The 24,971-nt window shown below is 42.6% G+C and overlaps 1 protein-coding gene across 2 annotated transcripts in view; it reads right to left on the minus strand.

Moving 5' to 3' along the window:
• LOC139226854 (polycomb protein Suz12-like) overlaps positions 1 to 24,971 on the minus strand; it is a 71,290-nt gene that overhangs the window by 12,578 nt on the left and 33,741 nt on the right. For both annotated transcript variants that reach the window (XM_070857935.1, XM_070857936.1), the window contains 5 exons: positions 22,451 to 22,536; positions 9,830 to 10,061; positions 3,195 to 3,297; positions 1,061 to 1,166; positions 484 to 661 (listed from right to left, as the gene is read on the minus strand). In XM_070857935.1, the coding sequence (XP_070714036.1) occupies positions 484 to 661; positions 1,061 to 1,166; positions 3,195 to 3,297; positions 9,830 to 10,061; positions 22,451 to 22,536 (705 nt within the window). The remainder of the gene's footprint in view (positions 1 to 483; positions 662 to 1,060; positions 1,167 to 3,194; positions 3,298 to 9,829; positions 10,062 to 22,450; positions 22,537 to 24,971) is intronic.

The raw sequence follows: 24,971 nt of genomic DNA on the forward strand, positions 1-24,971 counted from the left end.
TTTTAAAATCTGGAAATAAAGAGCTGGCATCAGTAAAAGTGCCCATGAAGCAGTCGGATTATTGTTGTAAAAACACACCTGGTTCAATAATGTACTTTAAGAAAGCAAACCGGTCATGCTTACCTGATCGGGGTCTCCAGTCTTGCACCAATGTGGTTGACTTAACTGCCTTTGAAGTGGCCGAGCAAGGCACTCAGTTGTATCAAGTCGCCCACCACCATCACCGCATCAACTAGGAATGGGTAATAAATACCAGCAATGCCCACATCCCAAGAATGAATTTTTAAAAATGAGCTGAGTCTAAAGAACAGGAGTAGGCCATTCAGCCCATCGAGCTTGTTCTGCCATTTGAATCGGCTCATTGCTTATCTGTACCTCAACTCCCATTTATATAGGATGATATATAGGATTTAAAATGGCACCTTTATGGACTGAAGAGTGGTAAATCTCCCAGCGTGCATTAAGTTTACTGGTCGTTCTTACCGAGGGTCTGTGCTGGTTTCACAGAGTTGAGCTTGGTCTCTGCGGCTGTGGTATCCGTATTGCGAGTTGCAAGAGGTTTAGCAACCGGAGCAGTGGATCTATCCGCAGCATCGCCCGTCCATCGAAGGGTGAACTGGAGTGTGGGACCCTGAGAAAAGGTTTCAAAAGGAGGTAACCGCTGTGTAAAAAAAAAATAAAACAAGACATTAATTACAGCAAACACGTACTTTTGAGACACACATCATTACAGCTGACTTTCAAAATAACGATGAGCAGAGTTGAGTTGAGTAGATATCAGAACAGAATAGAAACCACAGGATAGATTTTCACCTTGTTGCCCGGGTATAAAACTGGCGAAGTTGTCAGTTTCTACAACAGGCAGCTGATCCGTAATGTCAGTGTTATGCCCAGGCAGCAAGTTGAACAACTATTCCCGTAAGTCTGAAACAGCCACCTACTGGTCACAGCGAATAATGTTTCAACGCACCTAGAAAACAGCAATTTAGCATTGCAACAATGAATGAAATGAGGTGAAATGTCCGGGGGGGGGGGGGGGGGGGGGGGGCGTAATACATACCTTCCCATCCAGAATGGTTTCCCATGTTGCTCTTTTCTTGCTGACGGGGCATTCGTCCATTTCCTGCATGGCTACTTCATACTCCCCATCGAGGAGCTGCAACCGCCTGCAAATCAACAGTTAGATTCAGAATACCACAACCATCTACACAAGACTCGGTTATATAAAATAATGACTAAGATGAGCTGCGTTCCGGAGACATGGGTCAAGGTGGAAAACTACTTTCAACTAATTGGATTTTAATATTCAAATATGGCTGGGTGATGCACGCTAATGTCTAGGACCCAGGCTCAAATCAAATCCAGTTCTCTACTGATCTAAGCCCACACCAGGAATAGTTGGATAATCACACCCAGTAAGTCACAAAGCAAACTGCCTGGGGGAGGGGAAATTACTGCTGGTTGGGATGCACCAGGTCCAAGGATCTTGAGAAGTAGCTGCAGGGATTGTGGATGCATTGGTTGAAATTTACCAAAATTCCCTGGATTCTGGGGAGGTCCCAGCAGATTGGAAAACTGCAAATGTAACGCCCCTATTTAAAAAAGGAGGCAGACAAAAAGCAGGAAGCTATAGACCAGTTAGCCTAACATCTGTGGTTGGGAAAATGTTGGGAATCCATTATTAAAAAAGCAGTAGCAGGACATTTGGAAAAGCAAAATTTGGTCAGGCAGAGTCAGCATGGATTTATGAAGGGGAAGCCATGTTCGACAAATTTGCTGGAGTTCTGGGAGGATGTAACGAACAAGGTGGATAAAGAGGAACCAGTGGATGTGGTGTATTTGGACTTCCAGAAGGCATTTGACAATGTGCCACATAAAAGATTACTGCACAATAAAAGTTCACGGGGTTGGGGGTAATATATTAGCATGGATAGAGGATTGGCCAACGAACAGAGAACAGAGAGTCTGGATAAATGGTTCATTCTCGGGTTGGCAACCAGTAACTAGTGGGGTGCCGCAGGGAGCAGTGCTGGGACCCCAACTATTTACAATCTATATTAACAACTTGTAGGACGGGACTGAGTAACGTAGCCAAGTTTGCTGATGATACAAAGATGGGAGGAAAAGCAATGTGTGAGGAGGACACACAAAATCTGCAAAAGGACAGACAGGCTAAGTGAGTGGGCAAAAATCTGGCAGATGGAGTATAATGTCGGAAAGTGTGAGGTCATGCACTTTGGCAGAAAAAACTCAGAGCAAGTTATTATTTAAATGGAGAAAGATTGCAAAGTGCCACAGTACAAGCAGGACCTGGGGGTATGTGTGCATGAAACACAAAAGGATAGTATGCAGGTACACAGCAAGTGATCAGGAAGGCCAATGGTATCTTTGCCTTTATTGCAAAGGGGATGGAGTATAAAAGCAGGGAAGTCTTGCTACAGCTATACTGGGTATTGGTGAGGCCACACCTGGAATACTGCGTGCAGTTTTAGTTTCCATATTTACGAAAGGATATACTTGCTTTGGAGGCAGTTCAGAGAAGGTTCACTAGGTTAATTCCAGGGATGAGGGAGCTGATTTATGAGGAAAGGTTGAATAGGTTGGGCCGCTACTCATTGGAATTATGAGAGATGATCTTATTGAAACGTACATTATGATGAGGGGGCTTGACAAGGTGGATGCAGAGAGGATGGTTCCACTGATGGGGAGATTAGATCTAGAGGGCATGATCTTAAAATAAGGGGCCGCCCATTTAAAACAGAGATGGAGAAATTTATTCTCTGAGGGTTGTAAATCTGTGGAATTCTCTGCCTCAGAGAGCTGTGGAAGCCAGGACATTGAATAAATTTTAGACAGAAAGAGCCAGTTTCTTAAACAATAAAGGGGATAAGGGGTTATGGGGAGCGGGCGGGGAAGTGGAGCTGAATCCATGATCAGATCAGCCATGATCTTTTCAATTGCAGAGCAGGCTCGAGGGGCCTTATGGCCAACTCCTGTTCCTATTTCTTATGTTCTTATAATATATTTCCTAATAAATTCTTTTCAAACCTGATTAACTGTTGCAGATTCTGGCTAGCTATACACAACTTTAGAACAGAAACAATCCTTTATTGATCTGTAATAAAAGACAAAGTATACATACATAAATATACCTTTAGCTGAACATCACACTGATCGCTTGGCTGTGTTCTTACCTATTCTTATCAAAGACGGTCATCTGAGCTACAAAGGTCTTCTCCCCATCATCTTTGTGAGATGAATTCCGCTTTCTCCTGCTAGGAAGCTCATCTGTTACTTCTAAAAGAAAAATAGCACTGGTATCAGTGATGACAGTTTTATCATTCTGCCCAAGATCAAGTTATCAGAACAGCTCAATAATTCATTAGTTTCTAAGCACGTGCACGCTGTAAACTTGCCAGAAACACTTTAGTATAACCACATTCGGCAATGAAGAACCTGAAACTGCATTAAAACACAATGATGGCTGTAAATTTAAATCCATTTTAACATGCTGTTTTCCCAGGAGTTACTTTTTGGTTAAACCAGTTCTTTGTGCCACATTTGCAGCTCAACAGGAGCCAGTTATAAACTAGTTTCCAAGAGTTTAAAAAATACCGACCGACAGTAAAAGACAGCCAGTCAGAAATGCAACATTTTTAATGGACACAACCACCAACCAGAACGCTAGGCTACTCAGTAAATCTACAAAATCTACAAACTTATTTACGCAGTAAACTACATGGTCACTGAATAAGTACAAAAACTTTCCGAATGGAAAAGAAATTAGACCACCAGCTCACAACTCAGCTGAGGTCCAGTGTATTTGCTGACATCTCACTCAACTGAATAGCTACCGTTAAGGGGCTCCGATGCCTTGTGAAATAGCATAGGGTCTCAGGGGAATAGTTGGTCATGGGTGGAAAGCAGAAACCAGAAGCATCCATATGAGGAGGAGAAATCAGGGATGTCTTTTTCATACATTTCCTATCTACCAATCACTGGTACTATCAGAGACCCAAAAGCAGGTCTGCAACCACCTGAAAATGGCGCAGCATGCATGGAAAAAAAGGCTGCTACAATATTAACATCGAGCATGCTGTGGCCCTAAAACATGCACTCTGCCTCGATAATACAACAATTCTTGAAACAGCACCACTTTACACAAGGAAGCGTAAAATGTGGGAGAAAAACCAGATGCGATGAGTTCTTCCCACTTGCATCTTCAGCACCAACCCACTGCTAGAAGTGTAGTACAAAACCAACCAATCAGCAACAGCGCGAAAATATGTGACATCAGCAAGAAAAAGACTTGCATTTCTATAGCACAACCACCGAACGTCCTGAAGCACTTTACAGCCAAGGAAGTACTTGTGTAGTCACTGCTGTCATGTAGAAAATGCAGCAGCCAATTTGTGCACAACAAGCTCCTACAAACAGCAATGTGATCATTCATGCCCAGATAATCTGTTTTTATGATGTTGTTTGAGGGATAAATATTAGTCAGGACACTGGGGAGAACTCCCCTGCTCTTCTTCGAAATAGCGCCATGGCATCTTTTACATCCACCCAAGAGAGTAGACGTCTTGGTTTAACGTCTCATCCGACAGTGCAGCGCTCCCTCAGTTCAGCACTGTACTACAGTGTCAGCCTAGATGTGTGTGTTCAGGTCTCTGGAGTGGGACTTGAACCCACAACCTCGAACTCAGAGGTGAAGCTGCTACCAACTGAGTCATGGCTGCCACAGCAAGACCACCGAAAACAATCCAGCCAGTTACAATCATTATAAATCTTATTCAAAAGCCAGTCGACAGTGCTCAGTGCACCCATCATAAGAACATAAGAATTAGGAACAGGAGTAGGCCATCTAGCCCCTCGAGCCTGCTCCGCCACGCAACAAGACCATGGCTGATCTGGCCGTGGACTCAGCTCCACTTACCTGCCTGCTCCCCGTAACCCTTAATTCCCTTATTGGTTAAAAATCTGTGATTTGAATATATTCAATGAGCTTGCCTCAACTGCTTCCTTGGGCAGAGAATTCCACAGATTCACAACCCTCTGGGAGAAGAAATTCCTTCTCAATTCAGTTTTAAATTGGCTCCCCCTTATTTTGAGGCTGTGCCCCCTAGTTCTAGTCTCCCCGGACAGTGGAAACAACCTCTCTGCCTCTATCTTGTCTATCCCTTTCATTATTTTAAATGTTTCTATAAGATCATCCCTCATCCTTCTGAACTCCAACGAATAAAGACCCAGTCTACTCAATCTATCATCATAAGGTAACCCCCTCATCTCCGGAATCAGCCTAATGAATCGTCTCTGTACCCCCTCCAAAGCTAGTATATCCTTCCTTAAGTAAGGTGACCAAAACTGCACGCAGTACTCCAGGTGCGGCCTCACCAATACCCTGTACAGTTGCAGCAGGACCTCTCTGCTTTTGTATTCCATCCCTCTCGCAATGAAGGCCAACATTCCTGATTACCTGCTGCACCTGAAAACTAACTTTTTGGGATCTCTAAAAGAGTTTCATACCATCCTCTGCTAACTGCAATCTTTAATGTGGGTGCAACCAACACTTGCACTGCAGCTAATCCCAGCTTTGACAAGAGTTCATGCACAAGGACCCCCAGGTCCCTCTGCACCGCAGCATGTTGCAATTTCTCCCCATTCAAATAATATTCCCTTTTACTGTTTCCTCCCCCGCCCCCCCCACTCCCAAGGTGGATGACCTCACACTTTCCGACATTGTATTCCATCTGCCAAACCTTAGCCCATTCGCTTAACCTATCTAAATCTCTTTGCAGCCTCTCTCTGTCCTCTACACAACCCGCTTTCCCACTAATCTTTGTGTCATCTGCAAATTTTGTTACACTACACTCTGTCCCCTCATCCAGGTCATCTATGTATATTGTAAACAGTTATGGTCCCAGCACCGATCCCTGTGGCACACCAGTAACCACCGATTCCCAACCCGAAAAAGGACCCATTTATCCCGACTCTCTGCTTTCTGTTAGCATGGATAGAGAATTGGCTGGCTAATACATTTCCTCTGACTCCACGTACCTTTATCTTCTGCAGTAACCTTTTGTGTGGCACCTTATCGAATGCCTTTTAGAAATCAAAACAGACCACATCCATCGGTACACCTCTATCCACCATGCTCATTATATCCTCAAAGAATTCCAGTAAATTAGTTAAACATGATTTCCCCTTCATGAATCCATGTTGCTTCTGCTTGATTGCACTATTCCTATCTAGATGTCCCGCTATTTCTTCCTTAATGATAGCTTCAAGCATTTTCCCCACTACAGATGTTAAACTAACCGGCCTATAGTTACCTGCCTTTTGTCTGCCCCCTTTTTTTAAAAAAAAAAAAAGAGGCGTTACATTAGCTGCTTTCCAATCCGCTGGTACCTCCCCAGAGTCCAGAGAATTTTGGTAGATTATAACAAATGCATCTGCTATAACTTCCGCCATCTCTTTTAATACCCTGGGATGCATTGCATCAGGACCAGGGGACTTGTCTACTTTCAGTCCCATTAGCCTGTCCAGCACTACCTCCCTAGTGATAGTGATTGTCTCAAGGTCCTCCCTTCCCACATTCCCGTGACCAGCAATTTTTGGCATGGTTTTTGTATCTTCCACTGTGAAGCCCGAAGCAAAATAATTGTTTAAGGTCTCAGCCATTTCCACATTTCCCATTATTAAATTCCCCTTCTCATCTAAGGGGCCAACATTTATTTTAGTCACTCTTTTCAGTTTTATATATCGGTAAAAGCTTTTACGATCTGTTTTTATGTTTTGCGCCAGTTTACTTTCGTAATCTATCTTTCCTTTCTTTATTGCTTTCTTAGTCATTCTTTGATGTCGTTTAAAATTATCCCAATCTTTTAGTTTCCCACTAACCTTGGCCACCTTATACGCATTGGTTTTTAATTTGATACTCTCCTTTATTTCCTTGGTTATCCACGTCAGGTTATCCCTTCTCTTACCACCCTTCTTTTTCACTGGAATATTTTTTTGTTGGGCACTATGAAAGAGCTCCTTAAAAGTCCTCCACTGTTCCTCAATTGTGCCACCGTTTAGTCGGTTTCCAGTCTACTTTAGCCAACTCTGCCCTCATCCCACTGTAGTCCCCTATGTTTACGCATAGTACGCTCGTTTCAGACACTACTTCCTCACCCTCAATCTGTATTACAAATTCAACCATACTGTGATCACTCATTCCGAGAGGATCTTTTACTAGAAGATAGTTTATTATTCCTGTCTCATTACACAGGACCAGATCTAAGATAGCTTGCTCCCTTGTAGGTTCTGTAACATACTGTTCTAAGAAACAATCCCGTATGCATTCTATGAATTCCTCCTCAAGGATACCCCGGGCGATTTGATTTGACCAGTCGATATGTAGGTTAAAATCCCCCATGATTACTGTCGTTCCTTTCTCACATGCCTCCATTATTCCTCGCCCCACCATGAAGTTATTATTTGGGGGCCTATAAACTACGCCCACCAGTGACTTTTTCCCCTTACTATTTCTAATCTCCACCCACAATGATTCAACATTTTGATCATTAGAGCCAATATCGTCTCTCACAACTGCCCTGATATCATCCTTTATTGACAGAGCTACCCCATCTCCTTTCCCTTCTTGTCTATCTTTCCGAATTGCACACAAAATGCAGTTTTTTTCCAACTTTACGTTGCAAGTTTACAATTTCAAGTCTAGCTTCTTTTGTTGGTTCTGAACATTCTACACCTTAGTGGCAGGTATTAAAGATATTAGGAATAGGTTTCCAGTCCTTTCCCATTAACAAATGTGACGTGGGGAGTCGCTTTTCAGAGAGACTGAAATAACATCTGAAAACTGTATCTGGAACAAGTAAATGAGCATTCATGTTTCCTAATGCATTTGAACAAATTACACACAAGTGTTGGAATAATTCGCCATTCAGATGGATATTCCATAAAAAGGGTTGGATTTAATTTAGTTCAACAAGTCGCACAGTAGGCTTGTCAGAGCATTCCAAATTCTGTTTCAGGAATAAATAGCTGACTTTCCTCCGATGATGCGACTTAGCCAAGTGGCACATTTGAGGGTGGGATAGTGAAAACAACAGAAGGATGCACTGCACCGTGCAATTAGTGATCGATGAACATGCACTGCAGTAACAGGTGTTCAGCTACAAAATTATCCTCAGTTTTTAAATATTCCTTTTAATTAGAAACACTTTCGTTGCATTGTTGTGCCTCAGTATATTGCATTGGTGAATAAATGGCGATGTAGTAACGGCAGGTTTAGTATTTTAGGAAGCTTTCACATGTCAAAAGCCCAAGAGCAGCTCATCGAACTGGTAATGTGCCAGTCAGCTCTCAGCTGAGTCATCTTAAATGGAGGTCATTATCTCAGCAACAAGCAGCACACCTGGGAGATTTATTCTCTAATGAAGGGAGAGAATATTTAGAAGGGGGAAAATGGTCAAACAAACAGAAAAGCTGGCCGGCCAGTTTGATCACAGCAGTTTCCCCACTTCAATTTACACCCACTGCTGAGTCCACACTGAATACAAGCACACAAAGTTCTTATTGCTGGTTGTATCAAAAGGTGGAGGAAATATCAGTCTAAAGGGGCTGTCAAATTGAAGTGTCAAACAGAAAAAGTGCAGCAGGTGACCAAGCTACATTTGATGAGGAGAACACGACTGAAAAGAAAAGAAAAATGTTGTGCTTAAAATGTTGAGATCTGGATTTTTTATTTCTCAATTAGGCCACTAGGTTCTGTGTACATTAAATGTTCAAACACAAAATGCTCATGTCTTTCTATGGTACTATTCAAAATGCTATTAAACTAGGGCTTGTAACATTTAATCCACTGCTACTAAACCACTGCAAATTTCTTTACTAAACTATGAATGCGGTGACCTTTACCAAAAGTTTTGAGCACATTGTGAACATTTAAGCGTCCGCCTTGGCTCAGTGGATAGCCCTCACCTCAGTCAGGTCATGTTTTCAATTCCTACTGCGGAGACTTGTATATCCCTCAACTAACATCCCAAAAAAACAAATTTGGTCATTTATCTCCCTGCTGTTTGTGGGAGCTTGCTGTGTGCAAATTGGGAGCTGAAATTCCCTACATTACAACAGTGACTGCATTTCAAAAATTACTTCATTTGCCTCGTCTGCCCTCTCAGATGGAAGTAAAAGATCACCTGAAGAGGAGAGTTATCCCCGGTGCTCTGGCCAATATTTATCCCTCAATTAAAATAACAAAAAAACCCAGATTATCTGGTCATTATCACATTGCTGTTTGTAGGAGCTTACTTGTGCGCAAATTAGCTGCCGCGTTTCCTACATTACAATTGTGACTACATTCCAAAAAGTACTTCATTGGCTGTAAATCGCTTTGAGACATCCGGTGATCGTGAAAGATGCTATATAAATTCAAGTCTTTCTTTTCAACAGTATAATAAACCTAAGGGAACACCTTGCTTTTCAAATGGTTCCTCCCACCAAGATGATTTGAGCTTCAAAGATAGTTAAATCAAGAATTCTTGCTTTAAAAAAAATGTAGTTAGATTTGCAGACATGAATAAGCAGTGTTGAACAATTCAATTAAGTCGATTTAGCACAGACTAAAATCTCAATTTAAAGACAAGTTAACATTTCTAAACACGACACTTTCTACATTTTACAAGTTGACATTTTCTATATAGCTCTAAACACAACATTAGTGAGGACTTGATCACATCAAACGTTACATGGTTCCATGCTAATTATTTAGTAGTTTCAGCTAGAACGAATATCTCACCACAGCCTCATGATAAACCATACTTACCAATATTTTCATTAATTTCCCCATTGGTCAGTCCATTCACTTCCCTCCTGCCTGGTCGGGTCACTCTGAATAGCAATGAATAGGATTTTACCATATGGCTGTTGCTCGGCTCAAACTCGTTGCTAGGGACTGCTAGGGAAGGACAGTTGCCAGGTTTGGATTGGCTGTTGTCTGGGTTCAAAGGCACCTGCTTTTTACCTGTAGGCACTTGCTTGATAGGGCAACTAACATCCTTGAAAAGAAAGGATTAAGTTAGTAAATGACCTAAAAAGAAAAATAAATAAAAGAACTCCCATTAAATCTTCTGCATTAAGCATCAACAATTTCAACTCAAAGATGGAAGTTTTAATAAAATAGTGCACTGCCACTCAATTTTAAAAGTAGAAGTTACCATGAAGAAAAATCAAGCAAACTGTCAACTATCTGATGCAAAACAGGCTGTGACCAAAGATAAATTCAAGGGAGGCTGACTGGGACTTCAATCCCATCCCCTTAGCTCTGTTTTTTAAATAAACCAGATCCCAAACCTCAAACTGAATACAGTTTCCCATTCAGCCCACTCCATCACCTTCTCCACAGATACACAGGGCTGCAATATACTAATATGACTCTGCAGTATGTCCCATTTTCATGCTGAGGATTTACAGATGCCCCTCGGACTCCCTCAATCACTGTATATATATATATCACACACCTCAGATACCAACATTTAAAGGAAATCACAAACATTCCAGGGTCATCTGACAGCGCACCATTTGTTACTCCACACATGCCAAATGTACATTTTCAGATTAAATGCATGTTAACACTTCCCTGGATAAAGCAATAAACAAACTCCAGTATCAGTCATGCTGCCCTCTTTTTTTCCCCCCTTTTAGAATAAAAAAAACAGGTTAAAGGTCAGAAATAGTCAGTGGCGGTGTTGAATGTGCAAGGCCAGCTAAACTGTTGTAATAGTAATTACAATTAGAATTTATCTTGCATTTAGAATCTTATTAAACTGTTCTGTACAATTAAATCTTTAGCTTGCAGTCTCTCTTTTGGAGAATCTAGTTTCTACTTCGCATGTTTTACCCACACTGAAGTTTAAAATTCCAAGAGATTGGTTTTGAGAGAATCTTTATTGTTGCACATGTCACCTGTAAGTAACATTAGTGTCCCCTTCAGGCAGATTACCATTCAAATTGCAACAAAACTTTTTTTTTTTTAAATGGCATTTACTACATACATAGAAAACTTAATTTTCAAATTAAAAAAATAAGCGGTTTCTGAGAGAAAGCAGCCCATGATACTTATGTTTTGAAAAAGTAATTTAAAGACAACAATCTCAGGATCTGGAACCCCAATAGCCAACCTAACAACATGGGGTTGGGGAGGTGGACACAAAGGAGAGTGGAAGAATTTCTAACATGTTCCAAGCACGTCATCATTGGAACAAGGAACAATTACATCCTACTGTCACTGGTCAGGTGGATTCTTACAACAGGTAATGAAACAGATTTCGAAACTGCAGATTACTGAGTGAATTAAGTGACCTGTTAGAGGCAAGCGTCTGACACATCTATTGCGGAGTAGGTGCAAGAAAGTTAATGCAAGCTTATCTGTTTGTGTTCACTAAACCAAACTAAACTTCTGAACAAATCCTCGGGTACAACTGCTACTTCAAAATAAACTCGAGAATAAGAATAGCTTTGTTACAAATTAACTATTTTAGTGAACAGTTTTTGCATCAAGAGCAGGAAAACTATGTAGATATTCCGAAAAAGTACTTTATGGCACAAGAGTTGGAGTTGCATTTTACCATTTTAGGCAGAAGATGTGAAAGAAAGTGTGTGATGGAATAAAAATAACAAAATGCTAGAAATATAAAGTAGATCCATCACCATTGGATAGAGAAATGAAAGATGGTGCAGATCCAAAATGTTGGTTTTTAAGATCCAAACAAGCCTGCTGTGCATTTCTAGCATAAGAATTATTTCTGCCATTAATGTGGCACTAATTCTATCACTAAAATAAATGGTTTACAGAATCAGTAACAGTCTAATGTTTTATATCTAGCACACCACCAGAAATATTGGAAACCCAGAAAAAAAATTTTTTTTTTTTTTTTTTTTTTTTTTTTATAAAAGAACAGAAGCTTGAGGAACAACACCTCATCTTTCAATTAGGCATTTTACAAAAGCCTCCCAGACTCGAGTTCATCAATTTCAGATTATAACCACTGCTCCCATTTCCCCAGACAGCAAATGTTGATGATGATTCTGCTATTCAGTCGTCGCCACCTTCAGCCCCTTGAAATCAAAGAAGACTTGCTTCCACTCTAGTGATTGAACAGCCCAATACAGGAATTACAGTTTCAGTCACAGGTGGGAAAGACAGTGGTTGAAGGAAAGGCTGGGTGGGGGGTCTGGTTTGCCGCACGCTCTTTCCGCTGCCTGCGCTGGTTTTCTACATGCTCTCGGCGACAAGACTCGAGGTGCTCAACGCCCTCCCGGATACTCTTCCTCCACTTAGGGCGGTCTTTGGCCAGGGACTCCCAGGTATCGGTGGGGATGTTGCATTTTATCAAGGCGGTCCCATTTAAGGATGTCCCATTTACTACACCTCTCGACCCATCTTTTGTTTCTTTACTTGTCCCATTACCATCTCCTTTCACCTTGCACCATCATCCCTTTTGTCATTTAATCTCTCCTGCCTTCCACCCAATCACAGATCTTCCCCTTTTGTTCTTTCCTCCCCCTGCCCACGCACCTCGTACATCTAACTTTTGCCAGTTCTGATGAAAATTTATCGACCTGAAACATTAACTTTGTTTCTCTCCACAGATGCTGATTGATCCGCTGAGTATTTTCTGCTTTTAATCAAAAAAGACACTGCATGCATTATAGCAATACATACTTTACAATTAGAATATTGTAAAAAATAAACACATTTCAACAGGGACCCCATTACAAAGCAATAGTGTCTAAGTTGGAAACGGTAACATTTTTTCCCAAGGGGCAGGGAGGGGGAAGAGAAAAGAAACAGAAAAAAAAAATTACCACCCCCCCCCCCCCCCGCCCGACAGAAATACCAATAAATGGTGTCCCAGGGATCTGTTCTCTCCCACTCTTTCCTTTTCATATCAATGATCTCCAACTGCATCCACCCTCATTGATAAAGGGGGAATCAATGTCCTTCAGATGCCATGGCCTTAGTCCTCCATTCATCTTAGTACAAAAGCTTAATTGCTCCATGTTGATCTCATTAATGACCTTGAATGGGCAATCTTGGTTTCTTTAACCCTACAAAAGAATTTTGTCTCAACTCCAAACAATTGCTACCACTTCTTACTTCTGATGGTTCCATTCAGTGCTTCCTTTATCTATATTCTTCGCCTCACCAGCTCCTCAAATTAAATGGAACTCCCGCATTTTCTCCACTGTTAAGGTGGCTGTAAGAAGCGATTTGCTCAAACACTTCAATTCAACTTAACTCTACAAAAGGCCAAGTTCATCCAAGGCGTGAATAATCCTTCTGAACTCCAATGAGTAAAGACCCAGTCTACTCAATCTATCATCATAAGGTAACCCCCTCATCTCCGGAATCAGCCTAGTGAATCGTCTCTATACCCCCTCCAAAGCTAGTATATCCTTCCTTAAGTGTGACCAAAACTGCATGCAGTACTTCGGGTGCGGCCTCAACAATACCCTACACAGTTGCAGCAGGACATCCCTGCTTTTGTACTCCATCCCTCTCGCAATGAAGGCCAACAGTCCATTCGCCTTCCTGATTACCTACTGCACCTGTAAAGTAACTTTTTGGGATTCATGCACAAGGAGTTTCATGCACAAGGACGGACCCCCAGGTCCCTTTGCACCACAGCATGTTGTAATTTATCCCCATTCAAATAATATTCCCTTTTACTGTTTCCCTTCCCTCCCCTCCCCCCCCCCCCCCCCCCCCAAGGTGGATGACTTCACATTTTCTGACATTGTATTCCATCTGCCAAACCTTAGCCCGTTCGCTTAACCTATCTAAATCTCTTTGCAGCCTCTGTGTCCTCCACACAACCCGCTTTCCCACTAATCTTTGTCATCTGCAAATTTTGTTACACTGCACTCTGTCCTCTCTTCCAGGTCATCTATGTATATTGTAAACAGTTGTGGTCCCAGCACCGATCCCTGTGGCACACCACTAACCACCGATTTCCAACCCGAAAAGGACCCATTTATCCCGACTCTCTGCTTTCTGTTTGCCAGCCAATTCTCGATCCATGCTAATACATTTCCTCTGACTCCGCATACCTTTATCCTCTGCAGTAACCTTTTGTGTGGCACCTTACTGAATGCCTTTTGGAAATCTAAATACACCACACCCATCGATACACCTCGATACTCGTTATATCCTCAAAGAATTCCAGTAAATTAGTTAAACATGATTTCCCCTTCATGAATCCATGCTGCGTCTGCTTGATTGCACTATTCCTATCTAGATGTCCCGCTATTTCTTCCTTAATGATCGTTTCAAGCATTTTCCCCACTACAGATGTTAAACTAACCGGCCTATAGTTACCTGCCTTTTGTCTGCCCCCTTTTTTTTTTATAAACAGAGGCGTTACATTAGCTGCTTTCCAATCCGCTGGTACCTCCCCAGAGTCCAGAGAATTTTGGTAGATTATAACGAATGCATCTGCTATAACTTCCGCCATCTCTTTTAATACCCTGGGATGCATTGCATCAGGACCAGGGGACTTGTCTACCTTGAGTCCCATTAGCCTGTCCAGCACTACCCCCCTAGTGATAGTGATTATCTCAAGGTCCTCCCTTCCCACATTCCCATGACCAGCAATTTTTGGCATGATTTTTGTGTCTTCCACTGTGAAGACCGAAGCAAAATAATTGTTTACGGTGTCAGCCATTTCCACATTTCCCATTATTAAATCCCCCTTCTCATCTTCTAAGGAACCAACATTTACTTTAGTCACTTTTCCATTTTATATATCTGTAAAAGCTTTTACTATCTTTATGTTTTGCGCAAGTTTACCTTCGAAATCTATCTTTCCTTTATTGCTTTTTTAGTCATTCTTTGCTGTCGTTTAAAATTTTCCCAATCCTCTAGTTTCCCATTAACCTTGGCCACCTTATACGCATTGGTCTTTGATTTGATATCTCTTTTATTTCCTTGGTTATCCACGGCTGGTTATCCCTTCTCTTACCGCCCTTCTTTTTCACTGCAATATATTTTTGTTGTGCACTATGAAAGAGCTCCTTAAAAGTCCTCCACTGTTCCTCAATTGTGCCACCGTTTAGTCTGTGTTCCCAGTCTACTTTAGTCAACTCTGCCCTCATGCCACTGTAGTCCCCTTTGTTTAAGCATAGTACGCTCGTTTGACACAACTTCCTCACCCTCAATCTGTATTACAAATTCAATCATACTGTGATCACTCATTGAGAGGATCTTTTACTAGGAGATCGTTTATTATTCCTGTCTCATTACACAGGACCAGATCCAAGATAGCTTGCTCCCTTGTAGGTTCTGTAACATACTGTTCTAAGAAACAATCCCATATGCATTCTATGAATTTCTCCTCAAGGCTACCCCATGCGATTTGAGTTCACCAATCGATATGTAGGTTAAAATCCCCCATGACTACTGCCGTTCCTTTTTCACATGCCTCCATTATTCCCTTGATTATTGCCCGCCCCGTGAAATTATTATTTGGGGGCCTATGAACTACACCCACCAGTGACTTTTTCCCCTTACTATCTCTAATCTCCACCCACAATGATTCAACATTTTATTCATTAGAGCCAATATCGTCTCTCACAACTGCCCTGATATCATCCTTTATTAACAGAGCTACCCCACCTCCTTTCCCTTCTTGTCTATCTTTCCGATTGTCAGATACCCCTGTATGTTTAATTCCCAGTCTTGGCCACCCTGCAACCACGTTTCTGTAATGGCCACCAAATCATACCCATTTGTACTGATTTGTGCCGTCAACTCATTTACTTTATTTCGAATGCTGCGTGCATTTAGGTGGAGTGTTTTAATCCTAGTTTTTAAAACCATGATTTTTAGTTTTGACCCCTCCTGCAGCCCCTTTATATTCAGTGGCCCTTTTTGTTTTTTGCCTTGGGTTTCTCTGCCCTCCACTTTTACTCATCTCCTTTCTGTCTTTTGCTTTTGTCTCCTTTTTGTTTCCCTCTGTCTCCCTGCATTGATTCCCATCCCCCTGCCATATTAGTTTTGCTCCTCCCCAACAGCACTAGCAAACACTCTCCCTAGGACATTGGTTCCGGTCCAGCCTAGGTGCAGACTGTCCGGTTTGTATTGGTCCCACCTCCCCCAGAACCAGTTCCAATGCCCCAGGAATTTGAATCCCTCCCTGCTGCACCACTGCTCAAGCCACGTATTCATCTGAGCTATCCTGCGATTCCTACTCTGACTAGCACGTGGCACTGGTAGCAATCCCGAGATTACTACTTTTGAGGTCCTACGTTTTAAATTTAGCTCCTAGCTCCTTAAATTCGGCTCATAGGACCTCATCCCTTTTTTTAAACCTATATCGTTGGTACCAATGTGCACCACGACAACTAGCTGTTCACCCTCCCTTTTCAGAATGTCCTGCACCCGCTCCGCGACATCCTTGACCCTTGCACCAGGGAGGCAACATACCATCCTGGAGTCTCGGTTGCGGCCACAGAAACGCCTATCTATTCCCCTTACAATTGAATCCCCTATCACTATCACTCGCCCACTCTTTTTCCTGCCCTCCTGTGCAACAGAGCCAGCCACTGTGCCATGAACTTGGCTGCTGCTGCCCTCCCCTGATGAGTCATCCCCCTCAACAGTACTCAAAGCAGTGTATCTGTTTTACAGGGGGATGACTGCAAGGGACCCCTGCACTACCTTCCTTGCACTGCTCTTCCTGCTGGTCTTCCATTCCCTATCTGGCTGTGGACCTTTCACCTGCGGTAAGACCAACTCGCTATACGTGCTACTCACGTCATTCTCAGCATCGTGGATGCTCCAGAGTGAATCCACCCTCAGCTCCAATTCCGCAACGCGGTCAGTCAGGAGCTGGAGGCGGATACATTTCCCGCACACGTAGTCGTCAGGGACACCGGAAGTGTCAGAGTTCCCACATGGTACAGGAGGAGCATATCACGTTACCGAGCTCTCCTGCCATGACTTAACCCCTCTCATCCTTCTGAATTCCAGTGAGTTCAAGCCCAGTCGATCCAGTCTCTCCTCATGTCAGTCAGTCCTGCCATCCCGGGAATCAGTCTGATGAACCTTCGCTGCATTCCCTCAATGGCAAGAACATCCTTCCTCAGATTAGGAGACCAAAACTGAATGCAATATTCCAGGTGAGGCCTCACTAAAGCCCTGTACAACTGCAGTAAGACCTCCCTGCTCCTGTACTCAAATCCCCTAGCGATTTGTTTTCCCACCTATCTTTGTATCGGCAGTAAACTTGGCTACATTACACTCGATCCCTTCATCCAAGTCATTAATATAGATTGTAAATAGTTGAGGATCCAGCATAGATCCCTGCAGCACCCTACTAGTCACTGTTTGCCAACCGAAAAATGACCCATTTATCTTGACTCTGGCTAACTAACAGAAAACAATCGTCTATCCATTCTAATATATTACCCCCAACCCCGTGAACTTTTATCATGTGCAGTAACCTTTTCAGTGGTACCTTATTGAATACCTTCTGGAAATCCAAATACACCACAACCACTGGTTCCCCTTTATCCACCCTGCTCGTTACATCCTCAAAGAACTCCAACAAATTTATCAAACATGATTTCCCTTTATAAAACCATGCTGACTCTATTTAATTGATTTGTGCTTTTCCAAATGTCCCGCTACTGCTTCCTTAATAATGGACTCCAACATTTTCCCAACAACAGATGTTAGGCTAACAGGTCGATAGTTTCCTGCTTTATGTCTGCCTCCTTTTTTTTTTTAAAAATATGGGCGTTACATTTGCGATTTTCCAATCCGCTGGGACCGCCACGGAATTCAGGAAATTTTGGTAGATTACAACCAATGCATCCACTACCTCTGCAGCCACTTCTTTTAAGACCCTAGGATGTAAGCCTTCAAGTCCAGGGGACTTACCTGCCTTTAGTCTCATTATTTTTTTTTAAACAGAGTACTACTTCAGTAGTGATAGTGATTGCATTAAGTTCTCCCTCCCTATAGCCCCTTTGATTATCCACTATTGGAATGTTTTTAGTGTCTTCTACAATGAGGACAGATACAAAATATTTGTTCAACGCCTCTGCCATTTCCCATGATTAATTCCCCAGCCTCATCCTCTCAGGGAACATAACAAGAATTAGGAACAGGATTAGGCCATCTAGCCCCTCGAGCCTGCTCCGCCATTCAATAAGATCATGGCTGATCTGGCCGTGGACTCAGCTCCACTTACCCGCCCGCTCCCCATAACCCTTAATTCCCTTATTGGTTAAAAATCTATCTGTGACTTGAATACATTCAATGAGCTAGCCTCAACTGCTTCCTTGGGCAGAGAATTCCAGAGATTCACAACCCTCTGGGAGAAAAAATTCCTTCTCAACTCTGTTTTAAATCGGCTCCCCCGTATTTTGAGGCTGTGCCCCCTAGTTCTCGTCTCCCCTACCAGTGGAAACAACCTCTCTGCCTCTATCTTGTCTATCCCTTTCATGATTTTAAATGTTTCTATAAGATCACCCCTGATCCTTCTGAACTCCAACGAGTAAAGACCCAGTCTACTCAATCTATCATCATAAGGTAACCCCCTCATCTCCGGAATCAGCCTAGTGAATCGTCTCTGTACCCCCTCCAAAACTAGTATATCCTTCCTTAAGTAAGGTGACCAAAACTGCATGCAGTACTCCAGGTGTGGCCTTACCAATACCCTATACAGTTGCAGCAGGACCTCCCTGCTTTTGTATTCCATCCCTCTCGCAATGAAGGCCAACATTCCATTCGCCTTCCTGATTACCTGCTGCACCTGCAAACTAACACAGGCTGCCTGCAATTTCTGCGGTCTGGAAGAGTCCGTGTTCCATGTTTTTATTGAGTGCACGAGGTTGCAGCCCCTGTTCCATTATTTGAAGGGGCTGCTCCTGAAATTCTGGCTGCACTTCAGTCCCACTCTCCTGATCTTTGGGCACCCTGCGCGGAGGGGAGCAGGTAGGTCCGAAGGCCTCCTCGTAGGACTGCTCCTGGGCACGGCCAAGGGTGCCATCAGCCGGTCCAGGCAGCGGGCGGTCGAGGGGGTCGTTCAACCTGACTGCCTGCCTCTCTTCCGCTCTTACATCCGGTCCAGGGTGTCCTTGGAGATGGAGCACGTGGTGTCCACCGGTACGCTCGCGGCCTTCCGCGAGAGGTGGGCACCGGAGGGACTGGAGTGCATCATCACGCCCGGCAACCAAATTTTAATTTGATTTTACGTTTTAAAGTTTAATTTGTTTTAATTGCCGGTGTTTTTAGTGTCCCCTTCCCTTTTATAGGGGGCACTGGGGAAAAATTGTGATTTTAGTGCCCAAAAAAAAGGAGAAAAAAAAACCCAAAAAAAACCAAAGAAAAAGAAAAAAAGGGCCTTGTAAATGTCTGGTGTGTCACCCAGGTCGGGTGGCACGGTTTAATGTGTTTTGTTTTGCAGATAAACTCCAAAAAGAGTTTCATGCACAAGGACCCCCAGGTCCCTCTGCACCTCAGCGTGTTGTAATTTCTGCCCATTCAAATAATATTCCCTTTTACCGTTTCCCTCTCCCCCCCCCCCCCCCCCCCCCCAAGGTGGATGACCTCACACTTTCCGACATTGTATTCCATCCGCCAAACCGTAGCCCATTCGCTTAACCTATCCAAATCTCTTTGCAGCCTCTGTGTCCTCTACACAACCCGCTTTCCCACTAATCTTTGTCTCATCTGCAAATTTTGTTACACTACACTCTGTCCCCTCTTCCAGGTCATCTATGTATATTGTAAACAGTTGTGGTTCCAGAACCGATCCCTGTGGCACACCACTAACCACCGATTTCCAAACCGAAAAGGACCCATTTATCCCGACTCTGCTTTCTGTTCGCCAGCCAATTCTCTATCCATGCTAATTCATTTCCTCTGACTCCGCGTACCTCTATCTTCTGCAGTAACCTTTTGTGTGGCACCTTATCGAATGAAAAGCTGTATTGCTCGGGAATCGAACGCGGGTCTCCCGTGTGGCAGGCGAGAAATCTACCCCAGAACCACCAATGCATGCCACTCTTTTCCTTTTTATGTGCCTGTAGAAACTCTTACTGTTTTTATATTTCGTGCTAGTTTACTTTCATAATCTATCTTCACTCTTATTTTTTTTTAGTCATTCTTTGCTGGCTTTTAAAAGTTTCCCAATCCTCTGGCCTCCCACTAGTCTTGGCAGCACTGTATGCCTTTGTTTTTAATTTGACACCATCCCTTATTTCCTTAGTTAGCCACAGATGGTTATCCCTTCTCTTACAATCTTTCCTTCTCATTGGGATATATTTTTGTTGCGAGTTATGAAATATCTCCTTCAATGTCTGCCACTGTTCAACCGTCCCACTTTAATCTATTTCCCCAGTCCACTTTAGCCAACTCTGCCCTCATACCTTTGTAGTCTCCTTTATTTAAGCTTAGGACATTGGTTTGAGATCCAACTTTCTCACCCGCCAACTAAATTTGAAATTCAACCTCATTCCTAGAGGATCCTTTACTACGAGATTATTTATTAACCCTGTCTCATTACACAGCATCTTCACCAGATGCTTTTCCATCTCTCTCTAATCTGACTGTGCAATCACACCACAGTCTCACTCAATCTTCCACAGGAACGCAAAATTATCGAGCTCCTCACCTGCCTCAAAGTCTAGCCTTCAAAACCAGCTCAAATCCACCACCTAACTAGTACTTCATTTTCCTCATCATTGGGTCTTTTCAACTTTGTGCTATGCACCGTGTTCCTTTACCATGGTTTCTTGATTTAAATAAAAAATGTATTTATACTAGCATTGATCACCAATTTTAAAGAAATTCTGATCAGGTTTTTATTGCTAGTAAATTTTCAGGGCTATCTTTCTATAATGCCCTGCCAATGCATTTTAGTAGTATAACAGAGTTTGCATCTATTAAGGACTGTAAACGCAGGAACAAGCACAAAACAGTTTAAAATTTCAAACCATAATTCCGACGGTCAACTTTATTCTTGGTACTTTTGAGAGGACGTGAATTTCCCCACTTTCCCCCCAGGCATCTTTGGCAACAAAACGTCTGCACCTACTCTCAACTATTCGTAAGCTTGCTGCTAGGAGTACATTCCCAGGAAGATCCTCCTGTCTGATTTTTTTTCCCCATGCCGTATTTCACCTCTGCTCAAGAATTGTCCACAGCAATGAACCGTAGAATGATACAGCACAGGAGACTATTTGGCCCATCGTACCTGTGAAGGCTCTTTGAAAAATCTATCCAACTAGTCCCACTCTTTCCCCACGTTGCTTCTGCTGAGATCAGCAACTCAACATCTGGCGGTGAAACCCCTAACTCACCATAGACATAGACATAGAAGTGACCAATTTGAATTTATTAAAATTTAGATGTGAAAGACCAAGAACAGTTAAAAGTTGAAAGGAATGTGCAGAAAGGATTGTGACATTGTGGAAATAGCACCATCTCCACATCCTTGGATCGGGAAGGGGGAAATCATCCAGGATTCTTGTTCCTGCTCGCTTCAGCAACTCTTATTGGAAAGTGCACTTGCGATGACAAATGGTGAAGACTGAATTAGGCTAGGCTGCGATGACATTCTAACCTCATACATACATAAGCACTTGGACAAGTACCAGAGAGATACTGGCATCCGTGGAGCTGTATCCCAGTAAGAGTCAGTGAGTTGAGGAAAGGAAATAAAGTGCACAAAAAGTGACAAATAGTTTTGGTGAAACGGCTGTGTCATCAGGATAAACAAATGGGTCAATTTAAACTGGAGAAAGCAGTCATGTTTCAGCTACACAACATTCTCTCAGACAGTTCAATCCCTTGAAAGTATGAAAGCCACTTGCGCTAAATCAACTCTGCCTAACCTTAGTGGAAGAAATTGGAAGAGACATAATGCAAAAAAAGCAACTGCTTCTAACACCCTGGATGTAAAGACGGCAAAAGGTTTTACTTACTAAATCACAAGATTAGTTGCAATGTGGATGCGGAATTCTTTTGGGCTATTCAAATTTAAAGTAGACAAATTGTTAAGCTGGATGGGATCTTGAAAAGGATGGCTATGGTTGCCAGATATAAAAACACAACTAGAGAATGTAAAGGCCAATTGAGTCATCAAATCTATTCTGGTACAATCCAATCTATCATGCACTTTGCCCAACTCTTAATCCCCAGAGGAAACTTTCTCTCTACCCTGCCAGAAAGTCAAATCAAGCAGAACATTATACCCTACATTATTTATCATCATGTACAGAATCTAAGTATCTTCACCAGGATTATAGATCAAAGTCTGTAAAGCTGCCAAACAGTTTTCACTAATCAACATTGCTCTTTCAAGAGTCCACAATGTAATAGAAGCATCCCAGGTGACAGCGCGAGTTAGGAGAATGAAAGATCTGTATACTCTACCTTACGTTTTTTGTGACAGACTTTAACAAGCAGCACCTCCAGGGATACAGAATTTTGCTCGTTCTCTGAGTTTTGAGATGGCTTTTCTAGTTGGGATGGGGGGGAAATACACAAGAGTCATAAAACAGATTCAAATCAGTGAAAAGGTTAAAGTTCCAATTCATTAACAATCCTCAACAAGTGAACTGAAATATCAGTTTTGTCTAAATATGGTACTATTCTCTCAGATTTACCTACAAGGCATAAAGACTAAATTTAGCTTAGTCTAGTCAAATAAAACAAGAACGTACCAGTTTAAGTTGAATCAATACATTAATGTTTCATGCCGTGCCACAGATCAGGACACAAGGTTGCATCTGCCATTCCACAGCCAACTCTCAATCTCTGCCAAGCCGTCACAGGGTACCAAGTGGAAGACTGGCATTTCCCACAAAGAGAGAGAAATCAGGGCAAGTCACCCAGCTCACCCCCTCTCGCATCTAGCTGAACTGAAGAGGGATATTGGCACAGTGGCAGGTTCCCTGCACATCCCTTTATCCATAGGATGCTGTGACCTGGGAGGCCAGAAACGTACTATTTTAGGCTGTGATATGTTGACTGCTCAGTGACAAATGTAGAACATTAGTGTCCCATTTAATGCTGAACTACAAAAGACATCACACTGCAACCTAAACGCTTACTTAATCCAGAAAAGGTTTGACTATACTTAGATTTCCAGAGTTTTGTGATTATTTGCCGCAATGGATTTAAACCAGCACAAAGAACACCTTTACTTGGTTGGGGGGGGGGGGGGGAATGGGGGCCACATTTATTTTTATTGGGAACCAATTTCTATTCAATACAACACCTTAGCAGAGAAATTATAAAAGTATTTTTCCAGTGAGTAGTTGAGCCACACAGATCAGGAAGGATCTAGAGTAGAATTGCTGGTCTGAGCTTAATCAGCTGACCTCAGGCAGGGGGAGGGGAGGGGAGGGGCATTACAGTTTGCCTCAGTACTCACAGGTCTGGCTGAGCTCCCGCTGAAAGTTAATGCATGCGGACTTTGGGCAACGACTTAAGAGGCTTGCTTAGGTTTGCCCTTGTGGATAAATAGACTGGCACCACTCTATCCAATCTCACAGCTGAATAATGCCAATTGGGTGAGGTATCAGAGAGTAACTACCAGCGAATTAGTTTGCTCAGATCACCATGTGGACACAGAACATCCAATCAGGCAAATGGGTGGTCACCACGCATGAGGTCCAGTTCACTTCATAGAACAGGTACATGCATTCAGCGGGTGGACTGGTTCCCAACTGTAGTAATAACTGACCCGATACCAGGTGAAGCCCATACTGGTCCATTAATGCCTAAAGTACTTCCACTAGGCCGAAAGATGCCATGTACAGAACCTGTACTACCTTGTCCGGATGACTGGAGTTGTCACAGTGCACGATACATCACTGCTCTATTGAGCCAGTTAAATAACCATGGGGAATAACCACCGCCGTTAAAGTCACAAGCTACTGCCGCAAGAGAAAGGTGGTTCAACAATTGAAAAAGAACCTTGAAGCTTAATCTGGATGCTGCAGAAGTTACAACAAAACTTATCCAGGACTGCATTAGCTACACAGTCAAACAACGCTGTGCTTACTGGAAACTAGTGACAAAAATGTGCATTTATAGCAATGGAGCATCACCCTGCAAGGATACATGGTCACCCAGTGTCATCATGGTTCTCAAAACAAGATTGTTGAGACTATTGCTTCAGGAATTAATGCAGTTTTGGACTACACGAGCATCAAAGCATGGAACGAGAACTCAGTTAGTGAAGGGCGGGGGGGGGGAGAAAGATGTGGCTAATATGACCCATTTTTGTCTCAAGTTTCAATCTGGTATCAGCTCCATAGATCTGGTCACAGCACTCGTTAAAGTCAGATTTATTTACAGAAATCACCCCCAGCTTAACTCAATTTAAAGCTGTAACTATTGTTCAGTGGTCATTTTGCCCAAGAGGACACCATGACAATCCTATACAAACGGGTGATTTGCTCAGATAGGTGTTCAGTTGTCAGCTTTTTGAATTTAACAGGTGGTAATTTGAAATTGATCTTCAGTCTAAATTAATGGAATCTCAGAAGCGAATAGATAAATTAAATCTCCATAGCAGGAGGAAAGGAGTAAAAGATGGAAAAATTGTCAACTAGAGTTGGACACCATTTACATGAGGAGCTATCAGCACACTGATAAAATGTCAGTTTAAATGTCTATTTACTGGAATTCATCTGCCATTTTTAGCCCAAATAAAAAGATCCAACGTCACTTCCCCACCTTTCAAAACCGAGGAGAATCCTATGGAGTGATGGGACGGAGGAAGGCAGATATAATTAAGATCAGTTTGTTATAAGAAAAACGACAGATGCTGGAAATCCTGCTGATTTTCTCATGTTTTTGTTTGCGTGAACCTCTCGCCTGTTCACTTCCCCATGCCACATTGTTGTGTCCTTTTTATTTCTCTGCATCATCTCACTGGCTATCA

Source organism: Pristiophorus japonicus, chromosome 16, assembly GCF_044704955.1.
Source record: "Pristiophorus japonicus isolate sPriJap1 chromosome 16, sPriJap1.hap1, whole genome shotgun sequence".
In the NCBI taxonomy this organism is placed as follows: domain Eukaryota; kingdom Metazoa; phylum Chordata; class Chondrichthyes; family Pristiophoridae; genus Pristiophorus; species Pristiophorus japonicus.